The following is a 25,221-nucleotide window of genomic DNA, read 5'->3' as shown; positions in this document are numbered from 1 at the left end:
TGTGTCTTGCTGCTTGTTTTCTGCTCAGTAAGCACCATGTGAGTTTGGGAGCTGGAGGCTGCTGCAGCAGCTCTGACATCAAAAACTGGATTTTTATCCTTCAGCCGTTGGCGAGGGATGACACGGGCATGGATGGATCCTCGAGCAGCTAGAGTGGGATCAGGAGAACTCAGACCCTCAGCTGCAGGGTGTTGTCCCCAAGGGACAGACGTGTCCCCAGCCGTTCCCATGTGTGTGGGAGAAGGGAATGCCCTGCTCTGCCCTTCCTGTAAGCAGGCAAGCGAGCCGCGTGCCTTCAGCTGGTTCATGGGAAGGGCTTCCAGCACCACCTGGGGGCTTGGGGCAGAGCCTGGACCACTTCCCTTGACTGAGGGTGCTCTTCACAAAGGGCCCAGTTTGGCCAATGGCACCTCTATACCTGCGCTCACCCCTCTCTCCTGGATACCAGTGGGTCTGTTCGCCCCTGCACTGGGAGCCAAAAATAAGTCCTGCAGCCTTCTTGGTTCTGAGGCTTTGCCTGCCTTCTGCCAGGGCACCCAAGGTTCCTGTCCCGTGGCCCCGGGAAGCCCCACAGCTGCACCTCCTTCCGCGTAAGGGGGGAACTGGGGTGCCGATATCTTCTTGCAGCCCCCCAGGAGCTGCAGTCTGCGCTGGGGGCCAGAGCATGGTGCTTGTCTTTGCCCTCCATCTCCTGGGCAGCTCCACTTTGCTCCTGGCTGTCGCACCGGGCACTCAAGGTAAGGACGACCGGTAGGTCTGCACCTCTGGGCCCTTCTTCTCATGGCCCTCCTCTTCCTCATCCCTGCTCTCTCGGACCCTTTTGCGTTTCCCTGTGGAGGCAGATAGCCCTGTGCTGGTCCTCAGCACACCAGACCCTGAGCATCACAAAGCCCGTGAGCTCCGCTAATGGAAAAGACCCCTTGGGATGGCACCAGGATCACCCCGTGCCCTTGAGTGGCCGGTGAAAAGGGAATTATAACCTCGTTCCGGAGGCTACGGAGAGTTTCACAACCTGCCCAGCTTCTCATATCGTGGGGTTTGACCTTTGTGTCTAAACTGCCAAAGCAAAGCTGGTTATGGATATGGCACCTTAGGGCAGTGAGACCTGGAGCGCTCCAAGAACAGGTTGTGTTTGAGCTCTGTCAAGTTGGAACTTGCCGTGATGCAGAGAAATGTGTTGGGATGAGGCAGGAGAGGGAAATGACAAATGAGACTGTGCTGTTTGAGGGTGCTCAGTCTGCAGGGCACAGAAGCCTGGCCAGGAGCCCAAGGTGCCTTCTTGTTTGGGACAGCGTAGCCAAAGCCTACAGAAACTTGGCTCCATCACTGCAGTGTTTTTTTTTTTCCCTGTCCTGTCTTGAGAAGTGTCCTCAATCCTGTTAATTATTCACTGGCATCTTGCAAGAGCCCCAGCTGGTGACAAGCAAGAGTCAAACATCAGTGTCTGCAAAGGGGTGGGTTACGTTGGTTTTTTAAAGGAAAAAAAAAAAAGAATTATCACTATGTTAACCTTTTAAAAAAGGTTAAGTTGCGTTTTCTTCTGCTATGCTTGGTTTTCTCTGTGTTCAGCGGTGTGTGAGCACTCAGTTCACCAGGTGTGTGGAAGCAGGAACGATGGGGATGGACTTTTTAGCAGGGCCTTGTGCGACAGGACAAGGGGAAATGGTTTCAAACCAAGGGAGGGGAGATTTAGACTGGATATAAAGAAGAATTTGTTGCCAATGAGGGTGGTGAGGCACCGGTCCGGGTTGCCCAGCGAGGTAGTGGAGGCCCCATCCCTAGAGATATTCAAGGAGTGAGAGGCATTTGGTTTCCCTTCTTTTTGCATTCCAAATCTAGTGCAAATATTTGCCTAGCAAACAGAGAGCTCCTTCCCTGTGGTTTTTCTTCTGAGCATCAATCTGCCTGGATGCCTCTTTGCCTCTGCATCTCTTTCCCTCTCCAGGGGTTCAATGCAAACAGCCCCCAGGGGCCCCTGGAAGCACCCCAGCAGGTTCCTGAGCCCTTGCGGGGGCAGCAGGGGCTTTGCCCTTGGTGCAGATCCATCCCTGCACTGTCACAGTGGTGCCATGGACAGCACAGCACCCCCAGCCCATCCTTCTCATGGTTCCGAGCCCTGGGACTGCACTTAAGTCGGTCCTGCTAATATTTTCCTGGGTCAGATCAGACCTAGGGGATGTGCTGTATGCTCAGAAGCATCCATGAAAGGCTTTGACCTCAACCAGGGGTAAACATGAGATCCTAGTTCTTGCCAGCTGAGAAAGCTGATGGGTCCCCCAGTAAAGCAGGGTCCCCTCCGTCTGCAGCCTCTCCTGCATCCCATGGCTCAGGGGCCAACAGGCTGCATGGACCCCATCCACACAGTGACCATCACAGGCAGGAACAGCATGAGAGCTCTGCAGGCAAACAACATTTTATTCCTCTCCCTTTTCCAGCTGCCCGCTGCCCGTTCCCACGCGTCCAGAATGGGAAGAGAGCATCCGTCGGTCGTGGGTTCTACAGAGCCGGGGACACCGTAAGCTTCGTCTGCAACACAGGCTACACCTTGCACGGCTCCTCCACCAGCAGGTGCCAAGCTGACTCCAGGTGGAGCCCACCTCTGCCCGTGTGCAAAAAGGGCAAGTGTCCCAGCGTGCGGGGCGAGCAGCGAGTGCTGCCAGCTTGGCTCTTGGAGAGACAGAAATGGCTCAAGAGAAAGGAGCTGGGGTGGGATACAGGGGCTGCTGCAGCCTCTCCTGTCTTGGGCTCTGAGAGGCACGGGAAGGAGTTAACCCTGGGGCTGAGCTGCTTGCCAGAGCTTTGGGGATGGCAAGATCTGCTGCCTCAGGGGGATTTTTGTGGCTCACTTCTGGTCAGTGTGGGACCTTCTTCTTCCTCCCGTGTTTTCTTCTTCTTCTTCCTCCCGGAATGGGAAGCAATCACTTCTCGCTGCTCTTCCGACTTCCATATCCATGTGCCAAATCCCAGAATGTGCCTGTGAGTTCTCCATTTGGGACTGTCCTCAGCAGTGGTGATTTCCTCCAGCCACTGCTCTACCTTTCATTAACCAAAGCTTTTGCCTAGCAAATGGCATGAAGACAGAGCAGAATGCAGGATGTCACCTTGGCATTATCCAAACGGTCCTGGGAGCACAGAGAATGGCAACCAGATGACTCACAGGGCAATTCTTTTCCCTCTGCAGAGGTGACGTGTCCTCGGCCACCAAACGTCGCCAACGGGCTGCACAGTGGGCAGTCCCTCGACAGGTTTTCCCCAGGAGCGACTGTGTTGTACGGCTGCAAGGATGGCTACCAGCTGGTGGGGAACATCTCCATCTCCTGCACGGAGACCGGCGCGTGGAGCAGACCCCTGCCCCGCTGCCAAGGTGGGTGGATGCTGCGTGGCAGAAAGGATGCGGGATGCCCTGGAGGGACCGTGCAGACAGGGCTGAGAAGGGAGGGGGCTGTGTGTGCAGGATGTGGTCCAGGCACTGAAGCTTAAAGTATGCGTGTTTGCTGCAGCCATTGGATGTAAGACACCCAAGGTGCGGAATGGGAAGGTCCATGACCCACTGAGCAGCTACAAAGCTGGAGAGACCCTTCACTTCGACTGTGACGCTGGTTACGCCGCAGAGGACAGTGATGTGGCTCTGTGCCAGCCGGGAGGGACCTGGGATCCACCAGTGCTCGTCTGCCACAGGGGTGAGTGCGGGAGCTCCGTGCAGGCAGGAACAGCGTGTGCAGGCAGAGCCGTTCCCGCGATGGGCTTTAACCCATCCACGCAGCACCACGCCGACTCCCATCCCCTTGCACACTGTTCTCTCACTCAGTCAATCTTTCTGTCTCTCTCTTGCAGTCCAGCCGTGCCCCACACCTCCAGAGATCTCCAACGGGCGTCACAACGGGAAGGGAAAAGTGTCATTTACCACGGGAATGTCTGTAACGTACACCTGCGATCCTGGCTACTACCTGGTTGGCAGCGCCGTGATGTTTTGCAGAGCATCTGGGAGCTGGAGCCAGCCCAGCCCTCGCTGTGCAGGTGTGTCCGTGGTCCATCCCCTCAGGGAGAGCTCAGAGAGGGGCTCTGAACACAGGGGAGACCCTGGCCAATATCTCTGAGCCCTTCAGTGGAGGATTAAATTCCTCTCCGTGAAGTATACACTTCTATAATGTCACAGAATCACAGAATCATGGAATTGCTTGGGTTGGAAAAGACTTTAGAGCTCATCCAGTCCCAATGCCACAGGCAGGGACACTTCCCATTGGATCAGGTTAGCCAGAGCCCCATCCAAGCTGGCCTTAAACACCTCCAGGGATGGAGCAGCCATAAAGGAGCTTATATATGTAAAAATATGTAAAGAATGAGGTTACATCTGCGAATCCAGGGCTCAGTATAACTGTAGCAGCACATGCTGTACCTCTCATGCCGGGGCAGGGGGGTGGTGACCCCACGGTGTATGTCCAGGGACTGGCACATCACTTAATGTGGGACCCAGAGCAAAGGGGTCTCCAGAGCCAGCACCTCCTCGCAGTGCTCTGGTGGCAGCATGTCCATGGGGGGCTGGCTGGGGCAGTGCTGGGGACCAGGCATGGGGACGGGGCACGATGTAGCCTTTAGGACAAGACTGGATGGGTTATTATGATTCAATTGAATCTCCTTTGACCAGAATAGTTGGAGGAGAGATGGCACTCAAAGGCGATCTGTCAAGACAGACCTGGCAGCACCTGGAGTATGAGCCCTCTGCCCTCTCACTTCACTTTTCCCCATGTCTGATGTGCAGGTGGTTTGAGCTGAGGTGTTTCTTGGGCATCACCTCTCCCCTCATGGGCTTTTTCCTTCCCTCTGCAGAGGTGACGTGTCCTCGGCCACCAAACGTCGCCAACGGGCTGCACAGCGGGCAGTCCCTCGACAGGTTTTCCCGGGGAGCGACAGTGTTGTACGGCTGCAAGGATGGCTACCAGCTGGTGGGGAACATCTCCATCTCCTGCACGGAGACCGGCGCGTGGAGCAGACCCCTGCCCCGCTGCCAAGGTGGGTGGATGCTGCGTGGCAGAAAGGATGCGGGATGCCCTGGAGGGACCGTGCAGACAGGGCTGAGAAGGGAGGGGGCTGTGTGTGCAGGTTCTGGTCCAGGCACTGAAGCTTAAAGGATGCGTGTTTCCTGCAGCCATTGGATGTAAGACACCCAAGGTGCGGAATGGGAAGGTTCATGACCCACTGAGCAGCTACAAAGCTGGAGAGACCCTTCACTTTGACTGTGACGCTGGTTATGCTGCAGAGGGCACCTACACGACTCTGTGCCAGCCAGGAGGGACCTGGGATCCACCAGTGCTCGTCTGCCACAGGGGTGAGTGCGGGAGCAGCGAGGAACAGCGTGTGCAGGCAGAGCCGTTCCCGCGATGGGCTTTAACCCATCCACGCAGCACCACGCCGACTCCCATCCCCTTGCACACTGTTCTCTCACTCAGTCAGACTTTCCATCTCCCTCTTGCAGTCCAACTGTGCCCCATGCCTCCAGGGATCCACCACGGCCGTCACAACGGCCAAGGCAAAGCATTTTTCACCACGGGAATGTCTGTAACGTACACCTGCGATCCCGGCTACTACCTGGTTGGCAGCGCCGTTGTGTTTTGCAGAGCATCTGGGAACTGGAGCCAGCCCAGCCCTCGCTGTGCAGGTGTGTCCGTGGTCCATCCCCTCAGGGAGAGAGCTCAGAGAGGGGGTCTGAGCCTGGAGAAGACCTGGGCTGTTGAACCAGATCCTCAGAGCAGCTCAATTCCATGTTGGGTATTATGTATGGTTGGACTTGATGATCCAACTTGATGGTTGGTCTTTTCCAACCTGGTGATTCTATGATTCTATAAAATTCATTTCAAACTCTTCTGTTGGAAAGGTGGGGCTGGGGAGGTTAAGGTAGATTCCATGTAGCTTTTGTTGCTGTGATATTGATAGCCTGCGGGCTCTTTGTTTTGTTTTGTTCCGACTCCTTTTTGCACATCGCTTCGGCGCATCATCGTTCCCAGCGACCGTCTGCGTAAACCCCAACATAGCAAACGGGAGGCGTGTGGATGGACAAGGGCTTCTCTCCGCACTGGGGCAGGCGGTGACGTTTCGGTGTCAGGATGGGTCCAGCCTGCGAGGCAGCGCTCAGATCTTCTGCCAGGAGGATGGCAGCTGGCATCCTCCTCCTCCCGTCTGTGACAAACTCCACGGTAACCCGGCGTCCCAAAGGAACACTCAGCTTCCAGGTGAATCGTGACCTAGCTGCCTCGAGGCACACTGCTATCATGTCCCCTAAAAAAGTGGATTTTAACCCCATGAGCGGAAAATATAACATGGGAATAAGAACCTGATTCTCTGGAATCCTTTGGGAAAAGATGTGTTTGTTTAATAATGCCTATATTACCAAAATTAAACAATTTTACAAGGCTAACCAAACACCTTTCCTCGTAACATTGTTCTCACACGCCTGTCCCACTCGATTCTCACGCCTGTTTTCTTTCTCAATAGGTGGTTGTGCTGCTCCTCCAAGGTTACACTTTGCTGAGCTGAAGGAGGAGCATAGAAACGAGATCGATTTTTCTGTTGGGAAGACGGCGCGATACACTTGCCGACCTGGATACGCTGAAGTGCCAGGGATGTCACCTACTGTAACGTGCCTTCCGAGCGGAGTGTGGTCAGAAGCCCTAGAGTTCTGTAAAAGTGAATAGCTCCTTGCTTCGGTGTCCGTTGGGCAAGAAGGAATAGGTGCTAGGTTCTGTCCATGCTGCAAAAGCCTTGACCTTGTTCTGGTGCTCAAACGTATGTGACTAGTAAAGCCATGGAACTATAATATTTGAAACCCGTTTTGGGGTGACTGGGAATGTGGGCAGGTTACTGGAGTAATATTTGCACCTGTTGTATCGTGGCAGAGAGAGGCAGAAGCCTAAAATGAGGGTTTTTTCCTCCCCCAGGGAAACAATGCGGCCACCCCGGTGAACCTGTGAATGGGAAAATTACTTTCCTCACAGATCTCCTCTTCGGGTCGACCGTGCGCTACGTCTGTGAAGAAGGGTAAGTCCTGGCTTAGGTTACTGCTTGAATCGTAGAATCAGAATTGCTTGGTTGGAAAAGACCTTTGAGATCAAGGAGTCCAACCACACAGCAAGGAGAGAAGGACTAGGTAAGTCTCTCTTTTTAACTCCTATTCATCCACTCCCCACCAATGGATTCTGTATAAAAGCCACTGTATGGAGTTTTGTACCCGTGAAACACAAGGTGTTTGCTGTCTTTATATATATAGTGTGAAATGGGTCAGGTAGAGACAGGAAAGAAATTTCTCCTTCAGGGCTAATCACAGCGCCCGAGAGGGTTAGGAGGAGGCAGTGACTCCAACTGAAATAGAAAGCTTTGGGTTGGAAGGGACCTTCGCAGGTCATCCAGTCCAAAATGCCTTGGGATGAATGTTCAATCCTTTTAACACCAGGCACAGGCTGATTGGACAATCCAGCAGGCGGTGTGAGATCTCTGGTGGACGTGTTGCATGGAGCGGTGACCTTCCCATTTGTCAGCGTAAGTAGCTTACAGCTCTGGGGTGTTTGTAAATGTTTTCCATGAGAGACTGCCAAACTTTTCAAAGGGAACTCCTGTGCTCTGTGGGCATGAAAAATATCAGAAGGTTTTGATGGCATAAGGAAGCGTCCTGGGAAAAGGTACAAGATCTCAAGGTTTAAAGGGCTCTAGAGAGTGATCATAGAGTCATGGAATGGTTTGGGTTGGTAGGGACCTCAAAGCCCATCCAGTTCCAAGCCCAAGCCTCACCTAAAAGGTCACTTCACTGCATTTAATCCATCTCTAGGACAAGTGTTGATGCCCCACAAACACAGGGACTTAAAGTGTTGCTGTTGATGTGGAAGCCCGTTCTGCACCTCTGCAGGTATCCCTTGTGAGCCGCCTCCGGACATTCCCAACGGGAAGCACACAGGCAGGATGCTGGATGAATTCCACTTTGGCACATCCGTAACGTACACCTGCAACCCCGGGTACCCGCTCCACGGGGAACCCTCCATCCACTGCACCACCCGGGATGGGATAAACGGCGTGTGGAGCGGCCCGCTGCCGCGCTGCGGAGGTAGGATTGTGTGTGCATGTGCAAAAACTCTAGTGCAACCCTCCCGGCTGTGCTGGTTCTGATTTGGAAGGACCAGGATACCGTGGGATGATTGCACTTCTCATCTGAGTGAGTGCCAGGGCAGGATTTGCAGGGCTGGTTCTACAGCCGTGGCAGAGGGGAGGAGAACCACCACCCCGCTGCCTCCAGCATCCTCAGCCCCACCTCGCAGTTTGGGTCTCTCCCTCAGCGTTCGACGTGGCTGGATGGAGGCAGTTTAGCATCGATGGGGAAATTTCTTACAGATTTGTGTCTGAAAAGGGATCGTGGCTTCTCACAGCTCCGCAGAGGGTGCAAGTGCCTGTTTTAAGGACCTGTGCTTCTCTTCCAGAGGCAGGATGTCCTGCCCCACAGATCCAGAATGGGAGAATAGTGTCTCCTCCTAGCACTGCCTACACACACAACGACACCGTCGCCTTTGAGTGTGAGCCAGGCTACGTTCTCCGCGGGCACAGAGTGGTACAGTGCCAGCTCAATGACACCTGGGAGCCCCCCGTGCCGTTCTGCGAGCCGGGCAAGTGTTCACACAGTGCTCTGAGTGTTAACCTTCCCCTCGATCTCCTAAATATGCCTTTTCTTTACTCCTTTGACAACGGCGATGGTTTTTTTTTCTTGGTAGCTGGTTGCAATGCGCCGAGCCGCCTGGTGTTTGCAGAGCTGAAGGAGCCATACAGCAACCAGAGCTTCTTTCCCGTGGGGAGCACAGTGGAATACGTCTGCCAGCCTGGCTACGTCCAGCAGCCGGGGATGCTGCCGACCATCACGTGCCTCAGGAATCGGACCTGGTCTGCAGCGCTGGAGTTCTGTAGAAGTAGGTCCTGCAAGTGCTGAAAAAAACTAAAGCATCGGGCTTGGCTGAATTTCCGCCTTTTTACAGCTTTATGGCTTTCTTTATGGTCTGCTCTCTGTATTAGCAACCCTGGGTGGGATGCTTCCTTTCAGGTAGTTGGAGAGAGCAATGAGGTGTCCCCTCAGCCTCCTCTTCTCCAGGATAAACACCCCCAGCTCTCTCAGCCGCTCCTCTTGTTCTCCAGCCCCTTCACCAGCTTCGTTGCTCTTCTCTGGACTCACTCCAGAGCCTCAACATCCTTCTTGTGGTGAGGGGCCCAGAACCAGAAATATGACAGATTCATTATTCAAAGGAGATAATGGACCTAATTATCTTCCTCCTTTGGTTTTTGAAGGCTGGGTTTCATTTTGATCATCTTCATAGGGCCATGGAGATGATCCGAGGGCTGGAGCACCTCCCATATGAGGACAGGCTGAGAGAGTTTGGGTTGTTCAGCCTGGAGAAGAGAAAGCTCCAAGGAGATCTTAGAGCAGTGTCCAGCACTGAAAAGGGCTTCAGGAAAGCTGGGGAGGGGGGTGTGATCAGGGAGGGCAGGGATAGGATGAGGGGAATGGTTTTCCATACTACTTACCTGCCTTTCCTTCTCCTTCACAGAGGTGAAGTGTCCTCCCCCTCCAGGCATCGCCAATGGGCAGCACAGCAGCCGGCCCTCAGACATCCACCTCCCAGGCTCAGCTGTGTGGTACACCTGCCTGGACGGATACTCCCTCATCGGGAACGCCTCCATCAGCTGCACCACCAGGGGAACGTGGAGCCGGCCGCAGCCCAGATGCGAAGGTGTGTTTTTCTGGCTTCTTTCATCTTCCCCTGGGTCCTTTCTTCCTTCTGGGCTCTTGATTTAATCACTGTAGACCATATCTCCAATGGCCAAAGGTCCCAGGAGCTCCACCTGCCTCTGTAGATGTACCCTAATAAGAAGAGACTCTCAAGCACAGTTGAATAATGATATTTTGTGTAAGAATAAGGGTCAGTAATGTTGACGTGGCTGTGACAGTGATGGTGAGGTGCAGCAACAGGTACCATCCCTGGTCAGTGCTCCTCCACACTGAGGATGGGCTGCACATCCCAGCTGGTGCCTCCCGCTCTTCACTTTCAGCAATCGGCTGCAAGAGACCAGAGATCAAGAATGGAAGAACAACTGGGCTGGAGACAGTGTACAGACCTGCAGACACCGTTGTCTTCGAATGTGATTTTGGTTACGCCTTGAAGGGCTTTCAGGAGTCTCAGTGCCAGTTTGGGGGCACGTGGGACCCTCCTGTTCCCGTCTGTGAAGAGAGTAAGTATCGATGAGGTGGAGAGGGGTGATGGGTTTCTTCTGAACCACTGTGTGAGTGCGCTGGTGGAGTGCAACTGCCTCACCTTGGAGGTAAAGGGACCCTAAAGGCTGCTCTCCAGGACTGGAAAGGAAAAACATGCAAATATCCGTCCTCCATAGTCCCTGTTGAGACCCTTGTAGGGCCTTCACCTCCTTAAATGAATCCAGAAATATATAGAGAGAAACAGGCTGGTGTCTGATATGTTCACAGCCAGGAAAAGACCAGGACAAGCTGCTGGGTCCCCAGATGGAAACCAACCACTGTAAAGGCCTGAATAGTGAGAAATTATCAGCTCTGATGTTAGGAAATCATAAACAGCTGAAGGCAGGAAGATGAGTGAGGGTGGGATGGAAACATGATTCAAAGATTGACACCTCCAGCTGTTTGGGATAAGTTAATAGGAAAGCAAGGAGTCAAAAGGCTGCCTTTTGGGTGCTCGTGGTACCTGCTCTTCACCAGTGATGACTGTTTTTTCCCCTTCCTTGTAGTGCTACAGTGTCCTTCCCCTCCGAATATCAAAAATGGCAAGCATGAGACCAAGGAGGTGAAAGTGTTCGTCCCTGGAATGTCAGTGAAGTACCACTGCGACCCGGGGTACGTCCTTACTGGGAAAACAACAGTTTTGTGTCTGACAACTGGAACCTGGAGCATCCCTTACCCCCGCTGCGAAGGTGAGCTGGAAATGCTTTACCCAGGGTGAAAAGGGAGACCAACACGATCGTATGGCTTTCTCTCAATTCTGACCCCGCAAAACCAAAGGAGGAATCCCAGCTCTGGCAGCCCAGCCCACGCTCTGCTGCTTTTCCCTTCCAGTGATCACCTGCACAAGCCCCGACATCCCCAACGGGGCTGTGGCTGAAGGCCAGAGCGCTGAGTACCGCCCGGGGGCCAACGTCACCTTCCAGTGCCGGCCGGGCTACGTGCTGGGGGGCAGCCGGGAGGCCAAGTGCCAGCCCGACGGCCACTGGGCACCTGCTCTCCCCACCTGCCAGCCAGGTGAGTGCGGCACCTGGGGCTTTGGGATCATAGAATCATGAAAGGACCTCCAATTGTCAGCCCAACCCCACTGTGTCTGCTAAACCATGTCCTGAAGTGCCACAGCCACATGGTTATTGAACCCCTCCAGGGAAGGAGACTCCCCCACTGCCCTGGGCAGCTTGTTCCAATGTTTATAGAATCATAGAATCACCAGGTTGGAAGAGACCTACTGGATCATCGAGTCCAACCATTCCCATCAAACACTAAACCATGCCCCTCAAGCCACTCTGTTGGTAATGAAGAGGATGCTTAGGGCTGCCCTTGAGCTGGAGGGGCCCTGAGCTCTCTCGCATCACTTGAGGTGTGGTGGTGTTTTGCTGTGTTACCTGTGCCCCTACAACAGGCAAAATCACCGATACCCCCTTCTCTGCTCCTGCCCTGCCAGCGCTGCCGTGTCCTCCGCCTCCCGTCATCGCCAACGCCACGCACAGCGCGGAGCTCGGGGCAAACTTCACCAGCGGCACGTCCGTGCGCTACCGCTGCCAGCCCGGCTTCTTCCTCCTGGGAGACCCCTCGGTGTGGTGCTCAGCCTGGGGCAACTGGAGCCTCCCGTACCCTCGCTGTGCAGGTGGGACCGGCTGCTGCCACAGCCCCCGTGCACCCAGGGCTGCTGAGCATCTCTCCCGTGCTCGGCTGCTCCTGGAGCTCGGAAACCCACCAGCCCGGAGTGCTGGGATAAGGAGGGGGGACTGCACGTTCAGTGATACCCAAGGGTCTGAGCGAGCTTCCAGCATGTGTAGGAGCAGTGTTCTCCTTGGCGGCTCAGGGAATAACCTGGTTGCACTGCTAAAGTCCTGCAAGGAGATGTTCTTGGGTGTTCTCATAGCTGATTGAGTCCAGAGAAAAGCAACGAAGCTGGGGAGGGGGCTGGAGAACAAGAGGAACGGCTGAGAGAGCTGGGGGTGTTTAGCCTGGAGAAGAGGAGGCTGAGGGGAGACCTCATTGCTCTCTCCAACTCCCTGAAAGGAGGTTGTGGAGAGGAGGGAGCTGGGCTCTTCTCCCAAGTGACAGGGGACAGGACGAGAGGGAATGGCCTCAAGCTCCACCAGGGGAGGTTCAGGCTGAACATTAGGAAAAATTTTTTCACAGAAAGGGTCATTGGTCCCTGGCAGAGGCTGCCCAGGGAGGGGGTTGAGTCCCCTTCCCTGGAGGGGTTTAAGGGATGGGTGGATGAGGTGCTGAGGGACGTGGTTTAGTGATTGATGGGAATGGTTGGATTCGGTGATCCGATGGGTCTTTTCCTACCTGGTGATTCTGTTCTGTTCTGTTCTGTTCTATTCTATTCTATTCTATTCTATTCTATTCTATGGAAGTGTTAATTATGTAGACAAATACCAGAATGTGGAAAGGAGGTATTAATGCCCTGGGGTTTGTAGCAGCACCCACTGATGCCCGCGTTTCTCTTTAGCTGCATTTCACAGCCAGGATGTGTTTCTCACGTCCCTTTTGTCTCGCAGCTGGCTGTGGGACACCAACGCCGTTACTGTTCGCTGAGCTAAACAAGGAGTATAGAAATCAGACGGCGTTTCCTATTGGGAAAACTGTGAGGTTCACCTGTCGGCCTGGATACGTGAAACACCCACAGATGTCACCAACTCTTACGTGTCTGGAAAACCAAACGTGGTCTGAAGCCCTGGAATTTTGCAAACGTAGGTTTTGCAGATGCTTCTGGTTTGTGTGAACTGCAGTGTGAGGACTGGAGCCCTGGGGTTTCTCCCTTTCAGTTCTCTCCTCTGGGGGGTGGGCAGCCTCCCCGAAAGAGTGAGCTAAAGATGCTTAAAGCCAGGTGTTCTTCTGCCCAGGGAGGAAATGTGATCATCCAGGAGAACCGGAGAACGGCAGAGTTATCATCACAACGGACCTCTTCTTCGGGTCAGCAGTGAATTACACCTGCAATGAAGGGTGAGTCCCAGCCAGGCTCCTGCACCCCTCTGAGATGAAATCAGCAACGCTTCTGCTCTCCTGCGACTCGTAGGCAGCATGTGGCTTCCCATGAGAGACCAGTGCTTGTGTGCACAAGCTCAGAGCAGCCCAGCACTGCGTGCACGAGGTGGTGCTGAGGAGAAACTGGAGTTCTTGGGTTCTGGGAGAAATGAGAAATCATCTAAACAATCAGGAAGAACTCAGAATCCTTTGGGAGATTTAAAGCAGTTTGGGCACTAAAGCAATTCCTGTCTTCACACTGGTCTGTTTCCAGTCTCATTTCTAGTCCAAATGGAACAGAAATGGGAGAAAGGGATTTATTTATAAATGCTGAAGAGCCATTCAGAGGGCAAAACCGCCTGAGTCTGGGTGCACGGAGCACACGAGGGAGAAAGGAGGGACAGATATTTTGGAAGCTTTGGCTTAAACCAGCAGTTGTTCAGATGGGCTTGTCTAGAGGACAGAAGGAAGAGGAGAGGGCATGGCAGCTCCCCAGGGTCCTAGAGGTGTTCTGGCTCAGAGCTTTGGAATGGCAGCGTGAGAGGGCAGCTCAGGCGATGCTTGGTTGTGGTGGGAGGTGTGACCTCCAGAGAGCGTCCTGCAGCGCCAAGAGTGACTTTGTTTGACTCCAGGCACAGGCTGGTTGGAGCATCCCAGCGGCACTGCGTGATTTCGAGCTCTGGGACGCGAGTAAGGTGGAGCGGTGATATTCCCGTCTGCCAGAGTAAGTACGGTGTGGTGGGAGCTGGGCAGAGACTGAGGAGAAATAAAACACAGCACAAAGAGCTTCAGATCAGTGCTTTCCTGGGGAAAGATCTTCCAGGGCAAAGACAGACAGCATCACCCCCACGATGAGCTCATCCCCACCGGTTCCCTTCCTGGGAAGCGTGTGTGTCCTGCAGAGCCCGGGTGCTGATGCTCAAAGCCACCGTGTCCGTGCCCACAGGTATCACCTGCGACCCGCCTCCGGACATCCCCCGTGGCAGACACAGCGGGCACCTGAGGGACACCTTCTCCTACGCGGATGTGGTCACCTACAGCTGCGACCCCGGCCACCTGCTGGCTGGAGAGCCCTCCATCTTCTGCACCACCTCGGACGGGGAGCACGGCGAGTGGAGCGGGCGGCCGCCGCGCTGTGGGGGTAACGGCTCTGCGGTGCGCGGGGTCTGTCCCACCAGTGGGGCCGGGACAGGCAGGGACGGGGCTGCTCACGAGCCAGGAGCAGCTGGGGACGATGCAGAGCTGGGACGTCTTAGTGCCTGCACTGCCTCTGCTGCAGGAGCCCTTTGGCTCTCAGCAGGGATCGGAGAATCATAGAATGGTTTCGGCTGGAAGGGGCCTTAAAGATCGCCCAGTTCCAACCCCCGTGCATGTATGAATAAGTGTTGAGGGCTGGAGCATCCAGGTGGAAGAGACATTGGCCTGAGACATCCTTGTCTCATGCAGGCTGCAATGCTCCCTTGGACCAACTCATTACTTTTTCCACATCCTTTCTTTTTCTTACTGCTGACACGAGTGTGGCTTTGTCCTCTTCCCCCAGTGTCACAGTGCTCGCCCCCTCCAGCCGTTGCCAATGGAAAACACAGCGGCCAAGCCACGGCAGTCTTCACCATTGGCATCTCCGTGAGCTACACCTGCGATCCTGGCTACGTCCTTGCAGGAGAGGCACAGCTGAACTGTACTTCTTCTGGAGCCTGGAGCAGCCCTGCCCCGCGCTGTGAAGGTGCATCCCCTGCCTTTCCACTGGCAGATACAAAGGGAGTCCAGTAGGAAAGAATCATAGAATCATAGAATCACCAGGTTGGAAGAGACCCACAAGCTCATCGAGTCCAACCATTCCCATCAATCACTAACCCATGTCCCTCAGCACCTCGTCCACCCGGCCCTTAAACCCCTCCAGGGAAGGTGACTCAATCCCCTCCCTGGGCAGCCTGTTCCAGTGCCCAACGACCCTTTCTGTGAAAAAATTTTTCCTGATGTCCAGCCTGACCCTCCCCTGGTGGAGCTTGAGGCCGTTCCCTCTCGTCCTGTCCCCTGTCCCTTGGGAGAAGAGCCCAGCTCCCTCCTCTCCACAACCTCCTTTCAGGTAGTTGGAGAGAGCAATGAGGTCTCCCCTCAGCCTCCTCTTCTCCAGGCTAAACACCCCCAGCTCTCTCAGCTGCTCCTCTTGCTCTCCAGCCCCTTCCCCAGCTCTGTTCCCTTCTCTGGACTCGCTCCAGAGCCTCAACATCCTTCTTGTGGTGAAGGGCCCAGAACTGAACACAGGATTCGAGGAGCAGTCTCACCAGTGCTGAGTATAGAGGGAGAATAACCTCCCTGGAAGGGGAGACAAGTTCAAATCCACACATTTGTTCTTAGAGAGACCCAGTTCTCTATTGCTCATTGGGAAAACAAAACAGGGAACTCCAAAGCCCATCATGTTCACAGAGATTTCCTTCCCTGTAGGGTGGCCATGTCCCTCCCCGCCAGCAATTGACCATGGCCACCGTGATGGCAAGGATGTGGAATTGTTCATGCCTGGAGAGTCCGTAAATTACAGCTGTGACCCTGGCTACTCTCTGCTTGGAAAACCCACTCTGTCCTGTACGGCAAATGGCACCTGGAGCATCCCTTACCCCCACTGCGAAGGTGAGCTGGAAATGCTTTACCCAGAGGGAAAAGGGAGACCAACACGATCGTATGGCTTTCTCTCAATTCTGACCTTGCAAAACCGAAGGAGGAATCCCAGCTCTGGCAGCCCAGCCCACGCTCTGCTGCTTTTCCCTTCCAGTGATCACCTGCACAAGCCCCGACATCCCCAACGGGGCTGTGGCTGAAGGCCAGAGCGCTGAGTACCGCCCGGGGGCCAACGTCACCTTCCAGTGCCGGCCGGGCTACGTGCTGGGGGGCAGCCGGGAGGCCAAGTGCCAGCCCGATGGCCACTGGGCACCTGCTCTCCCCACCTGCCAGCCAGGTGAGTGCGGCACCTGGGGCTTTAGAATAACCTGGTGGCATTGCTAAAGCCCACGGTTTCCTGCAAGGAGATGTTCTTGGATGTTCTCATATCCGAGAGTTCAGATTCCTGCACTCCGTGGCTCAAAGCCGACACGCTGTGTGGGGGCAGCGCAGCCTTGTGGGATGAGTGGAGTGCGGATGTGCAGTGTGGGAACACCAAACTGCTCACACTGGGGTCCTGGTGCTCCTGTAGGCTCAAGCGTGCCTCCAGAGTGTGCAGGAGCTGTCTTCACCTTGATGGCTTTGTGCTTGCAACCTGCGTGCCACCCTGTCCGTGCCCTTTTTTCATTTTGTTTTGTCCTCTCTAGTGCTGCAATGTTCTCCGCCTCCCAGTATTGACAATGGAAATCACAGCAGCCAAGACTTGGAAGTTTTCACTCCTGGGATGGTTGTAAATTACAGCTGTGACCCTGGCTACAGCCTCCTGGGAGAGGAATCCATTTACTGCACCGACTCTGGAAACTGGAGCCTCCCTCTTCCTCGGTGTGCAGGTACGCTCTGGTTCCAAGGTGGGAGTTAGGGACAGACTGGGAATTTCTGCCACTGAAATCCCGTAGAACGTCTCCTTTCTCTTACTCTTTCCAAACTTATGAATCCTGCAGCCCTTCCCGTTCGTTTTCACCTTGGATTGTAAGCTTTTATCTATGCATACTCAATCTACGTGTTAAAACAAACTTGAGTATTTGATATCGTGGAATCATAGAACAGTTTGGGTTGGGAGCGACCTTAAAGATCTAGTTCCAACCCTCCTGCGATGGGCAGGGACACGTCCTACTAGCTCAGGTTGCCCGAGGCCCCATCCAACCTGGCCTTGAACACCTCCAGGGATGGGACAGCCACAAATTCCCTGAACTTCCAGAACTTTCTCTCCTGGCAGGTGGCTGTGGTTTACCACCAAACTTAACCTTCGCTGAGCTATCTGAGGAGTACCAAAACCTGATGGAGTTTGCTGCTGGGGACACTGTGCGATACAAGTGCCGGCTGGGATACACGAGACACTCCAGAGTACCCCCAACTCTGACATGCCTCAGAAACCACACGTGGTCTGAAGCGCTAGCGTTCTGTAAAAGTGAATAGCTCAATCAGTTTGATGTTCGTTGGTGGAAACTGTCTAAGCTACATTTGTGGGTTTCTTAAAGCAATTCTTTACAAGAATGGTTCATACATGGCTTCACTAGTCACATCGTTTGGGCAGCTAATTGGCCTTTTACAAATCAGGTCTTTATTGGTGTCTGAATGTGGACAGATCCTTGAGATGCCTTCTCACAGCACCTTAAAAAACTGCAAGAGAGGAGTTTAAACCCAGCCTTGTTCTTTCCCAGGGAAGCGATGTAAATACCCAGAAAGACCAAAGAATGGCAGAGTTGTTGTTCTGACAGATCTCCGTTTCGGGTCAACTGTGAACTACACATGCGAGGAAGGGTGAGTCCCACGCAGCCTTTGCTGCCTCCATTTCTGAGCTCAGTGGTGGACAACTGAGAGTAAAGGCTTTGAGCCCACTCCTCTGCATGGGCCATCCTCTCACAGCAAGCCAGCGTTTGCAGTTTGGTTCCAGTTGTGCCATAGTTGCTTGCTGGGGAAAGGGGAAAGCATCTCTCCTCCTTCCCTGCCTGTGCCCAGTACGTTACTTCGCAAACTTCAGGTTCAATTTGCCTTCTCAGATGTCACCCAGCAGGAGCCGAGCGGGCACATGAGCCTGTGCTGTGAGGAGGCTCCAGCAGCTTGGAAACCACTTGGGTCTGAGTCCTAACTTAGCACCTGACCAGTCTAACCCAGAGTAACTTGCCATCACTGCTATTCCTCCTGAATCTGGGAAGAAGGAACTTGTTGTCCTTCATTCCCATGTGTCCAACCAACAGAAACAGCAGCCAGAATCACAAGGCTGCAGAAGGAAACCTCTGGGGCAGTGATAGTGGAGAACCCAAGCTGAGTTCCCTGGTACCAACCGGTCTTTCCTTCTGTGCGACTCCAGGCACCGGCTGGTTGGAGAGCGTTACAGGCGGTGCGAGCTGTTCGGAGCAGACCTCGCATGGAGTGGGGTTCTTCCCATTTGTCAGAGTAAGTAGGTCATGACCTGATCTGGCCCAGGATTGCCAAATTAAGTCCTTAAAACAGAAAAGTGGCATTTCCTTAAAATAAATAGGGTCTCAAGGAACAAGATGTTTTAAGTATAATGTCCCTCTAGGATTGTTTTGTTTTGCTTGCTGGGTTGGTTTCTTCTAAAACTGGCTTTTGATCTTTCAGAGCCACGTAGAATGAGAAGCTGTGAGATGCCTGCAGGAATTTATCCCTTTTGTTTCACAAACATAAATAATAAATCGAGGAAGTACTGTCTTGCTGTGCAAGAGTGGGATATTGAGTAAAACTGAAGGGGATCTTCCAAATGCTGTGCTGTTAGCCAAGCCACAAGGCTATTCTGCAGGGGTTGATCATTGCAGTTAGTCTTTTCTCCAGATGGAATTGCTTTGGAAGTGTGAGCTTGGTGTAGCAAAGCAGTTATGAGAATCACTAACACCACTTATGGATTTCCATACTATTTAATTTATTGGACTGTATTTGCATTATTCTGCTTATAGGCACAAAACTCTCTTTATATCCACAATAATGGGGTAAACCTAGGGTACCTAAAGGAACTAATAAGCCTTCAATTCCTGAAATTATTCTCCTGTGAGGCTCCAAGTGAGACTCCTCCGAGCAGTGGCATTTTAAGGATGGGCTTTATACACACATCTATTACAGAATACCCATGGCTCCCTCTTTGAGATAATGAATTTATTTTTCAGAGGTGATATGTCCAGCCCCACAGATCCAGAATGGGAGAGTATCTGTTCTTAAATATCGCTACACGTACAAAGACACTGTTAGCTTTAACTGCCACGAAGGTTTCACCTTGCGAGGCCATCGCACATCCCAGTGCCAAGCCAATAAAGCCTGGGATCCACCCGTGCCCGTCTGCGAGCGGGGTAAGTGTCAGTGCTCTGACTTGTCAGCACTGGAGATACCTCTCTGACTGCTTCTATCCGCTCACTGGACCAAAAGTTGGCTTCATTTCTCCTGTTTGCTCCAACTACTTTAAGGAGAATCCAGAAATTGTCCTTTTTATTTACTCCTCTCTTCTCACACAGGTTTTGAGTAAGGCTGTAAGTATGAGCTGTACCTTTCTCCCTCTGCTTGGTGCAACCCATAATGCAGGTTCTTTTCATTTCCTGAAAGTGAGAACTTTGGTAGCTTCACAGCTTTGAGCAATCGGATCCAGTGGGAGGTGTCCCTGCCCATGGCAGGGGTGGAACTGGAGGGGCTTTGAGGTCCTTTCCAACTCAAACCATTCCATGATTCTATGACACTGACTGTTGGAGAGGAGTGAAATTTTTGCTGGAAATATAAAGGCAGGATGATGGAAAATGAAGGTAAATTTGTGCATTGTATTTGCTGGACCAAATGTGTATTTTAAACTCTTAATGCTGCATCTAGATGGACTGGCAGAACCCTATCATCATCCTGATACCTCAACGAAACCAGGTAGGCCTATTATAAAAAGAAGCAAGATTTACTAAATGCTAACGCCTCCTCCCAACCTGTCCTGCTTTTTGCAGTGAAGAGGTTTAATCACACTTCTTTTACTCACTCTTTTACAATCTAACATCACCTTCTCCCTCTCCTCTTTCAGTATTGAAGTGTCCTCCCCCTCCACGTATTGCTAATGGGGAATGGGACAGTCACTTCTTAGACACTTTTGATGTAGGAGCATTTGTGAGCTACCGCTGCAGACAAGGTTTTTCCCTCATGGGGAATAAATCTCTTCGCTGTACAACATCTGGAGCCTGGAGTCATCCCCCTCCTCGGTGTGAAGGTGTGTCTATGTTCTTTCCACTGAATCTTCTCAACATTCTATATGCATGAAATGAGTGATATTCAGCTAAGGGCTTGCTGTAATGAGCTGTGGTTTCAACAAACTCCACCACTAAGGAAAGAACGAGGTCCCTCTGGCCAAGAACGAGGTCCCTGTGGTCAAATGCTCCCAAGTTTCCAAGTTTCACAGCCTAGGGGGTTTTCTACACCCTCACTGTCCACAGTCGGGAATGGAAAAGCATCAGTTTGAGTCCCTCTCCAGGCCTGGAGACATCATTACAATTGAATGCAACACTGCTCATGTCCTAGAAGATCTCCATATCCCAGTGCCAACTGGAGGGCACCTGGGATGCTCCAGTCCCTGACCATAGAACAGAAAAGCATGTTAGATGTCTTTAGAGGGCAATCTTTTCTGACCTTATCACTCTTGGTAGTGTGCTGCAACGTGTTTAGGAGGCAAGAGGAATCTGGGGTCTAATGTTCACATCTGAAGATTCATCTATCCTGATTTTTTCCATTCTGACTGCTCCAGTGCCTGGTGCCCCTGTTTCTCAGTATGAACACCTTAAAAATGAGTTTAAGCCATAAGGATGTTGTAATAAGATGGTCTCACAAGTGTGGAGTTCCCATTCTATATACGAACTAATCCCTCCTCTCATCTGATATACCAGGAAGGATGGTGCTGGGCAATGTTCCTTTGTGTCAGAAGAAATACATGTGATGCCATGTGCTTTATAGATGACCTGGGGTGAAGGGAGTGCAGAGGGTTGGGCAGCTCTGTTGGATTCCGTGCTGTGAGAGTGAGCGTGCAGCCATCCACAGGTGCTCAAAAGCTTCTCCTCTTGCCTGTAGAAGCTCTGGTTTGATCTGCGCCTTTCTCTTTTTAGCGCTGCGCTGTTCCAAGCCCGCAGTTATCACCCACGGGTCTCACAATGGCTCAGCAAAAGCATTTTTCACTCCTGGAACATCTGTGAGCTACATCTGTGAACCTGGCTTCTCTCTCATTGGGACAACATCCATTTCTTGCACACAGTCTGGAGCCTGGAGCCACCCTCCTCCAATCTGTCAAGGTGTGGGTTTGGTGCAGAGAGCTAGGGAAGGGTATTTAACGTGACTTGCCTTAGGGAAAGGTTTGTGTGAGGACTAAATCAGAGCCCCCTTCAGTACAGAATGAGTGGTAAGAACAAGATGAAGTTTATACCCATTTCCAAAGCCTGATGGAGTTACAGGGCTACAAAATGAGCTTTTAAGCCTAGGTGAAGATTTTGAAAGAGAACAATCAAGGCTGTGCTGGTACGGTGCCTTGGCTACTCTCTGTCAGACCATTAGGATCCTCATGTCAACACTGTCAATTGTCTCTCCCTGACTTTCTAGCTGTGAAATGTTTTCACCCTCCAAACATCACCAACGGGAAGCTCAAAGGCAACATCTCCGACACTTTTCCCTATGGAGCATCTGTATCTTACAGCTGCAATCCTGGTTATTCTCTCGTTGGGGATGCTTTCATCAACTGCACGGTGTCAGGGACCTGGAGCCAGCCTCCTCCTCGGTGTGAAGGTCTGTCAGTGCTTAGTTTGCTCATGCTGTTTGGAATTCATGGTGGCAGAACCATGAGTTCTGGAAGGCAATTTTAATTGCCGCGTGTTTCCCATCTCTGCTCTTGTTGCTATGAATGAGTTGTACAATAACTTCCCTTCATTAAAACCATTTTACTTTTAGTAGATGAGTGGAAACTTTCTCCCCTCCCTTTCCTTCTCTTTTTGTGCCTTGCACTCCCCAGTTATCACTAACAGGAAAGAAAGGAAGTGAATATATCAATGAAATTGTATCTGATGGAAGAGCTCTAAAATACACGTGAGCTGGACTATTCCCTTCATGGAAAATACCTCTGTGTTTGTGACTTGGCACTTGTGTGCAGTTCACGGTGAAGGTCAGTTACCAGGCAAAGTTGAGTAAAGGCAATGTCACAAATGTCACAAGATTCCTAGTGTGAGTGCTGCTGCGTGGAAAAGCGGACATTCAGTGGAACAAATTCCTTACCCACCTCGAGCACTTCCTCGGTGGAGCTGCACCCACCTCGCTGACTCAAGAGCTGAAACACGCTTGGGTAACAATGAGAGGAAATAACTTACCGGATGCTTATGCAAATAAGTCAGAGGCTGTTTAACAGAAGCAGCCTCACAGGAAAATTCTCCCTGCCACTCCACATTCTCGTGGTTTTGAAGTGGCCTTAGTAACTATTATGTGTTAGAAGTTACAAGTTTGGTCTCCACGGAGAACTTTCTCTAGAACTCTTGGGCTTGGCCTGTCAAAGGTGATTAGGCACTTAAATTGAAGCCAGTAACTCACTTCATTGAAACCAGTGGTATAAATAGCTTAGATGGCTAGACTAATAAGTAAATGAATTATTGATAAATAAAATGGCTGGTGACATCTTTGAAGGGCAAGGGACTTGTATCATGTAGAAGTGGGTTACAGACAGTTGGTTCTAAAGCTCCCACCACATTCTTCCCTCTTACATCTTTCTTCTCCAGGGGTTTTGGTAGCCCAGTATCAGAACAATCTCTTTCTCTAGCAGGCTTCTCCTAAAGTTCCCTCTCTACACATGCGTTTCCATGTCCAGTATCAGTCTCGAGTAGCAGATCTGCACAAACATTCACATGTGGGAGTGAGACACTGTCCCTCTTCCGCACTGCAAAGAAAGGAATTGCCCTCTGGAATAAGAATTAATTCCTGGATTCCTTCAGAAAGAATTCAAGAACCATGTCTTAATTAACCCACGGCTGTAGTTCTATTTTGTGATTCTTCCATTATAAACATCTCTTTTTCTTACTTCTAATTTCAGAGATCAGATGCATATTCCCAGAAATTCAAGGTGTTAAGAAAGGTATAAGTGGAAACACTTATTACCCTGGAACTAACGTCACTCTTGAGTGTGATGACGGTTACACGTTGGAAGGCATCAATCAGATTCAGTGCCAAGAGGACTTCAGCTGGGACCCTCCTGTACCAGCCTGTAAACTGGGTGAGCAGAATAAACAAAGCAAAGATCACACAGAAACAGGCAAATGCATTTTAAACATGTAAATGTCTGTCTGGATTTTTTAAAAAGTACATAGCGATGTGGTTTTTAAGAACTCCTGTATGGTTTCATTGAGACAGCGATTCACTACAGCTGCAAAACACCCTGTTTTGTTAGAACAGTTCACTGATTTGTCTTTTTCTCTTCCCTTCAGCATCGCACAGGTCTAGGTCTGTGAGCTTAGGTAAGCACCTTGGAGAATTTTGAGGCCAGGTCCTTAGCTTCAGCAGCTCCGTTTCCCTCTGCTCACTCTGAAGGTTTCTCTCATTATGTCTTTTGTGATTTTATGCTTTAAAACACACAGTGAGTATAACACCCGCTCTTCTCCCCTAGGAGTGGTGGCTGCAGGAGCTCTGCTCCTCCTGGGGGCAGGCGTTGTCTGGAAAGTTATTTCCAAGCAGAAGGAAGGGTAAGGCGGTCTCGTGGATGCTCATTCAAGTCCTTTGTTGTGAAGTCCCACTTTATACACTTGAAATATTTGCCTGAGTGTGTCCCGGTCTTGTTTAATGATTTTGTATCTTCAGCTCACGCTTGCAAACTGCACAAGTCATAGCAACTTGGAATCGATGGCGTGGTTATGCTGTTTTACTTCAAGACTCTGTTCCTTAGAGGAAATGAACCCAAGGGTTCTTTTACAAACCAACACAGTTCACTGTTTTCTTCTTTTTCACTTAGCTATTATCAGACATATGAAAACTGCAGTTACCAAACCCCTCTGAGCCCGGTAACTGAACAGAAATGCTCGTGTCTTCCACAGAAGGTATAGATTTATGTTCCTCAACATAAAATATCAGTTATAGCTGCAAGCTTCGGTTGTCCTAATATAGTTATTCAAGTAGAAAACACTTTCCCCTCAATCTTCTGGTAAGATGCTTTCTTTTGGGACTGTTTTAAGCATACGGAGGTTTTTAAACATCCCCATTCTCTTTCTGACACTGTGTGTGCCCTTTGCCATAATCAAAAGAGGTGATGCTCACGGGTCAGACTTCCAGAATGTGCCTTGCTTCTGACATAAAGTTACTTTATGTTTGTAAGGATTATGGGAGAGTTTGCTCTCTAAAAACAACCTTAACAGCGTCAGAAAAGGGCACTGGATTGGGCCTTTGGGGCTTTGCAAAGTCATTTTTACTTAGAGGTGAATCTACTTTCTAGGCTGCATCTGCTGCAGATTATGATGAACTTTCACTGTTAGCAGCACTCTGAACAAAATCAGCTTTGGCTGTAAAATAGCATCGGGAAACTGTAGTTCATTATTTTTATCGTAAAGGCTGATTTTAGATCCTGTCCTGTTCCTTTGAAACAATGCATTTCCCATAAATTCCTTTCTCCCCTCTGAGTTATGAAGTAAGCGCTAGACATCAGCGTGAAAACAGGAAAAGTCTAATTTTAACACCAGTTTGTCATCTTTTTCCAAGGCTGGGCTTCCCTGCTGCTACTAACCAGGCGCTGGATGTGTTCTCTGCACAGAGAGCAGCTGCAGGTTGCATGAATCATAGAATCATAGAATAACCAGGTTGGAAGAGACCCACCGGATCATCGAGTCCAACCATTCCTATCATGGAAGCGTTGCTTACATTGAGATTGAAATGCCACGGCAAAAATCCCCCATTTTACTGTACAATCAATGTTAATACTCCTGCTCCTATTAATTAAATTACTGTAAGGATATAACTAAGTTGAAATTGCACACAGTGGAGATGTTTCAGAGGGATTTCTGTCTACTGCTGCTGCCTGATAAGAACATTCCCTTTCTCCACTTGCAAGCCTGGGATAAGCAAGACCCATAAAAACCTTCCTGCACATGTGTGGAAGTCGCAATTCGTAAACCAATTATTATAGAATCATAGAATAACCAGGTTGGAAGAGACCCACCAGCTCATCGAGTCCAACCATTCCTATCAAACACAAATTATCTTCATAACAACTGCGCTCTCGTCTGCAGCCGCAGCAGGCGCGGCCCTGTAGGCCCTTCCAGAAAAGCTCAGTTCTAGTTTTCCTCTTCAAATGCTTCACCTAATAAAAGCTGAACGTGGGACAGCAA

The 25,221-nt window shown here is 51.4% G+C and overlaps 1 protein-coding gene across 1 annotated transcript; it reads left to right on the top strand.

Annotated features, from left to right (window-relative positions):
• Window positions 1-3,565: 3,565 nt before the first annotated feature.
• CR1 (complement C3b/C4b receptor 1 (Knops blood group)) lies at window positions 3,566-25,122 on the top strand. Its single transcript, XM_069876206.1, has 36 exons — window positions 3,566-3,680; window positions 3,835-4,017; window positions 4,828-5,010; window positions 5,147-5,326; window positions 5,474-5,656; window positions 6,003-6,227; window positions 6,490-6,681; window positions 6,933-7,032; window positions 7,445-7,530; window positions 7,895-8,089; window positions 9,573-9,755; window positions 10,075-10,254; window positions 10,783-10,965; window positions 11,108-11,290; window positions 11,718-11,900; window positions 12,790-12,981; window positions 13,135-13,234; window positions 13,888-13,979; window positions 14,202-14,396; window positions 14,796-14,978; window positions 15,701-15,883; window positions 16,026-16,208; window positions 16,558-16,740; window positions 17,127-17,318; window positions 17,572-17,671; window positions 18,222-18,307; window positions 19,033-19,212; window positions 19,721-19,768; window positions 19,917-20,099; window positions 20,986-21,168; window positions 21,473-21,655; window positions 22,944-23,123; window positions 23,335-23,364; window positions 23,514-23,589; window positions 23,856-23,940; window positions 24,596-25,122. The coding sequence occupies exons 2-36, from the start codon at window positions 3,912-3,914 to the stop codon at window positions 24,617-24,619; spliced, it is 5,223 nt and encodes a 1,740-aa protein (XP_069732307.1). The 5' UTR covers window positions 3,566-3,680; window positions 3,835-3,911; the 3' UTR covers window positions 24,620-25,122.
• The last annotated feature ends 99 nt before the right edge of the window (window positions 25,123-25,221 follow it).

Source organism: Phaenicophaeus curvirostris, chromosome 24, assembly GCF_032191515.1.
Source record: "Phaenicophaeus curvirostris isolate KB17595 chromosome 24, BPBGC_Pcur_1.0, whole genome shotgun sequence".
Taxonomy (NCBI): Eukaryota; Metazoa; Chordata; class Aves; order Cuculiformes; family Cuculidae; genus Phaenicophaeus; species Phaenicophaeus curvirostris.
The sequence above is the reverse complement of the archived record's forward strand: the minus strand, read 5'-3'. Positions and strand labels throughout refer to the sequence as shown.

Excerpts from the sequence above, each read along its gene's own strand:
- CR1 (XM_069876206.1), top strand. The coding sequence starts at position 3,912 with ATGTCTGTAACGTACACCTGCGATCCTGGCTACTACCTGGTTGGCAGC. Across the intron at positions 5,657-6,002 it reads GCCCAGCCCTCGCTGTGCAG|CGACCGTCTGCGTAAACCCC; the intron begins GTGTGTCCGTGG and ends CATCGTTCCCAG. Across the intron at positions 7,531-7,894 it reads TGACCTTCCCATTTGTCAGC|GTATCCCTTGTGAGCCGCCT; the intron begins GTAAGTAGCTTA and ends GCACCTCTGCAG.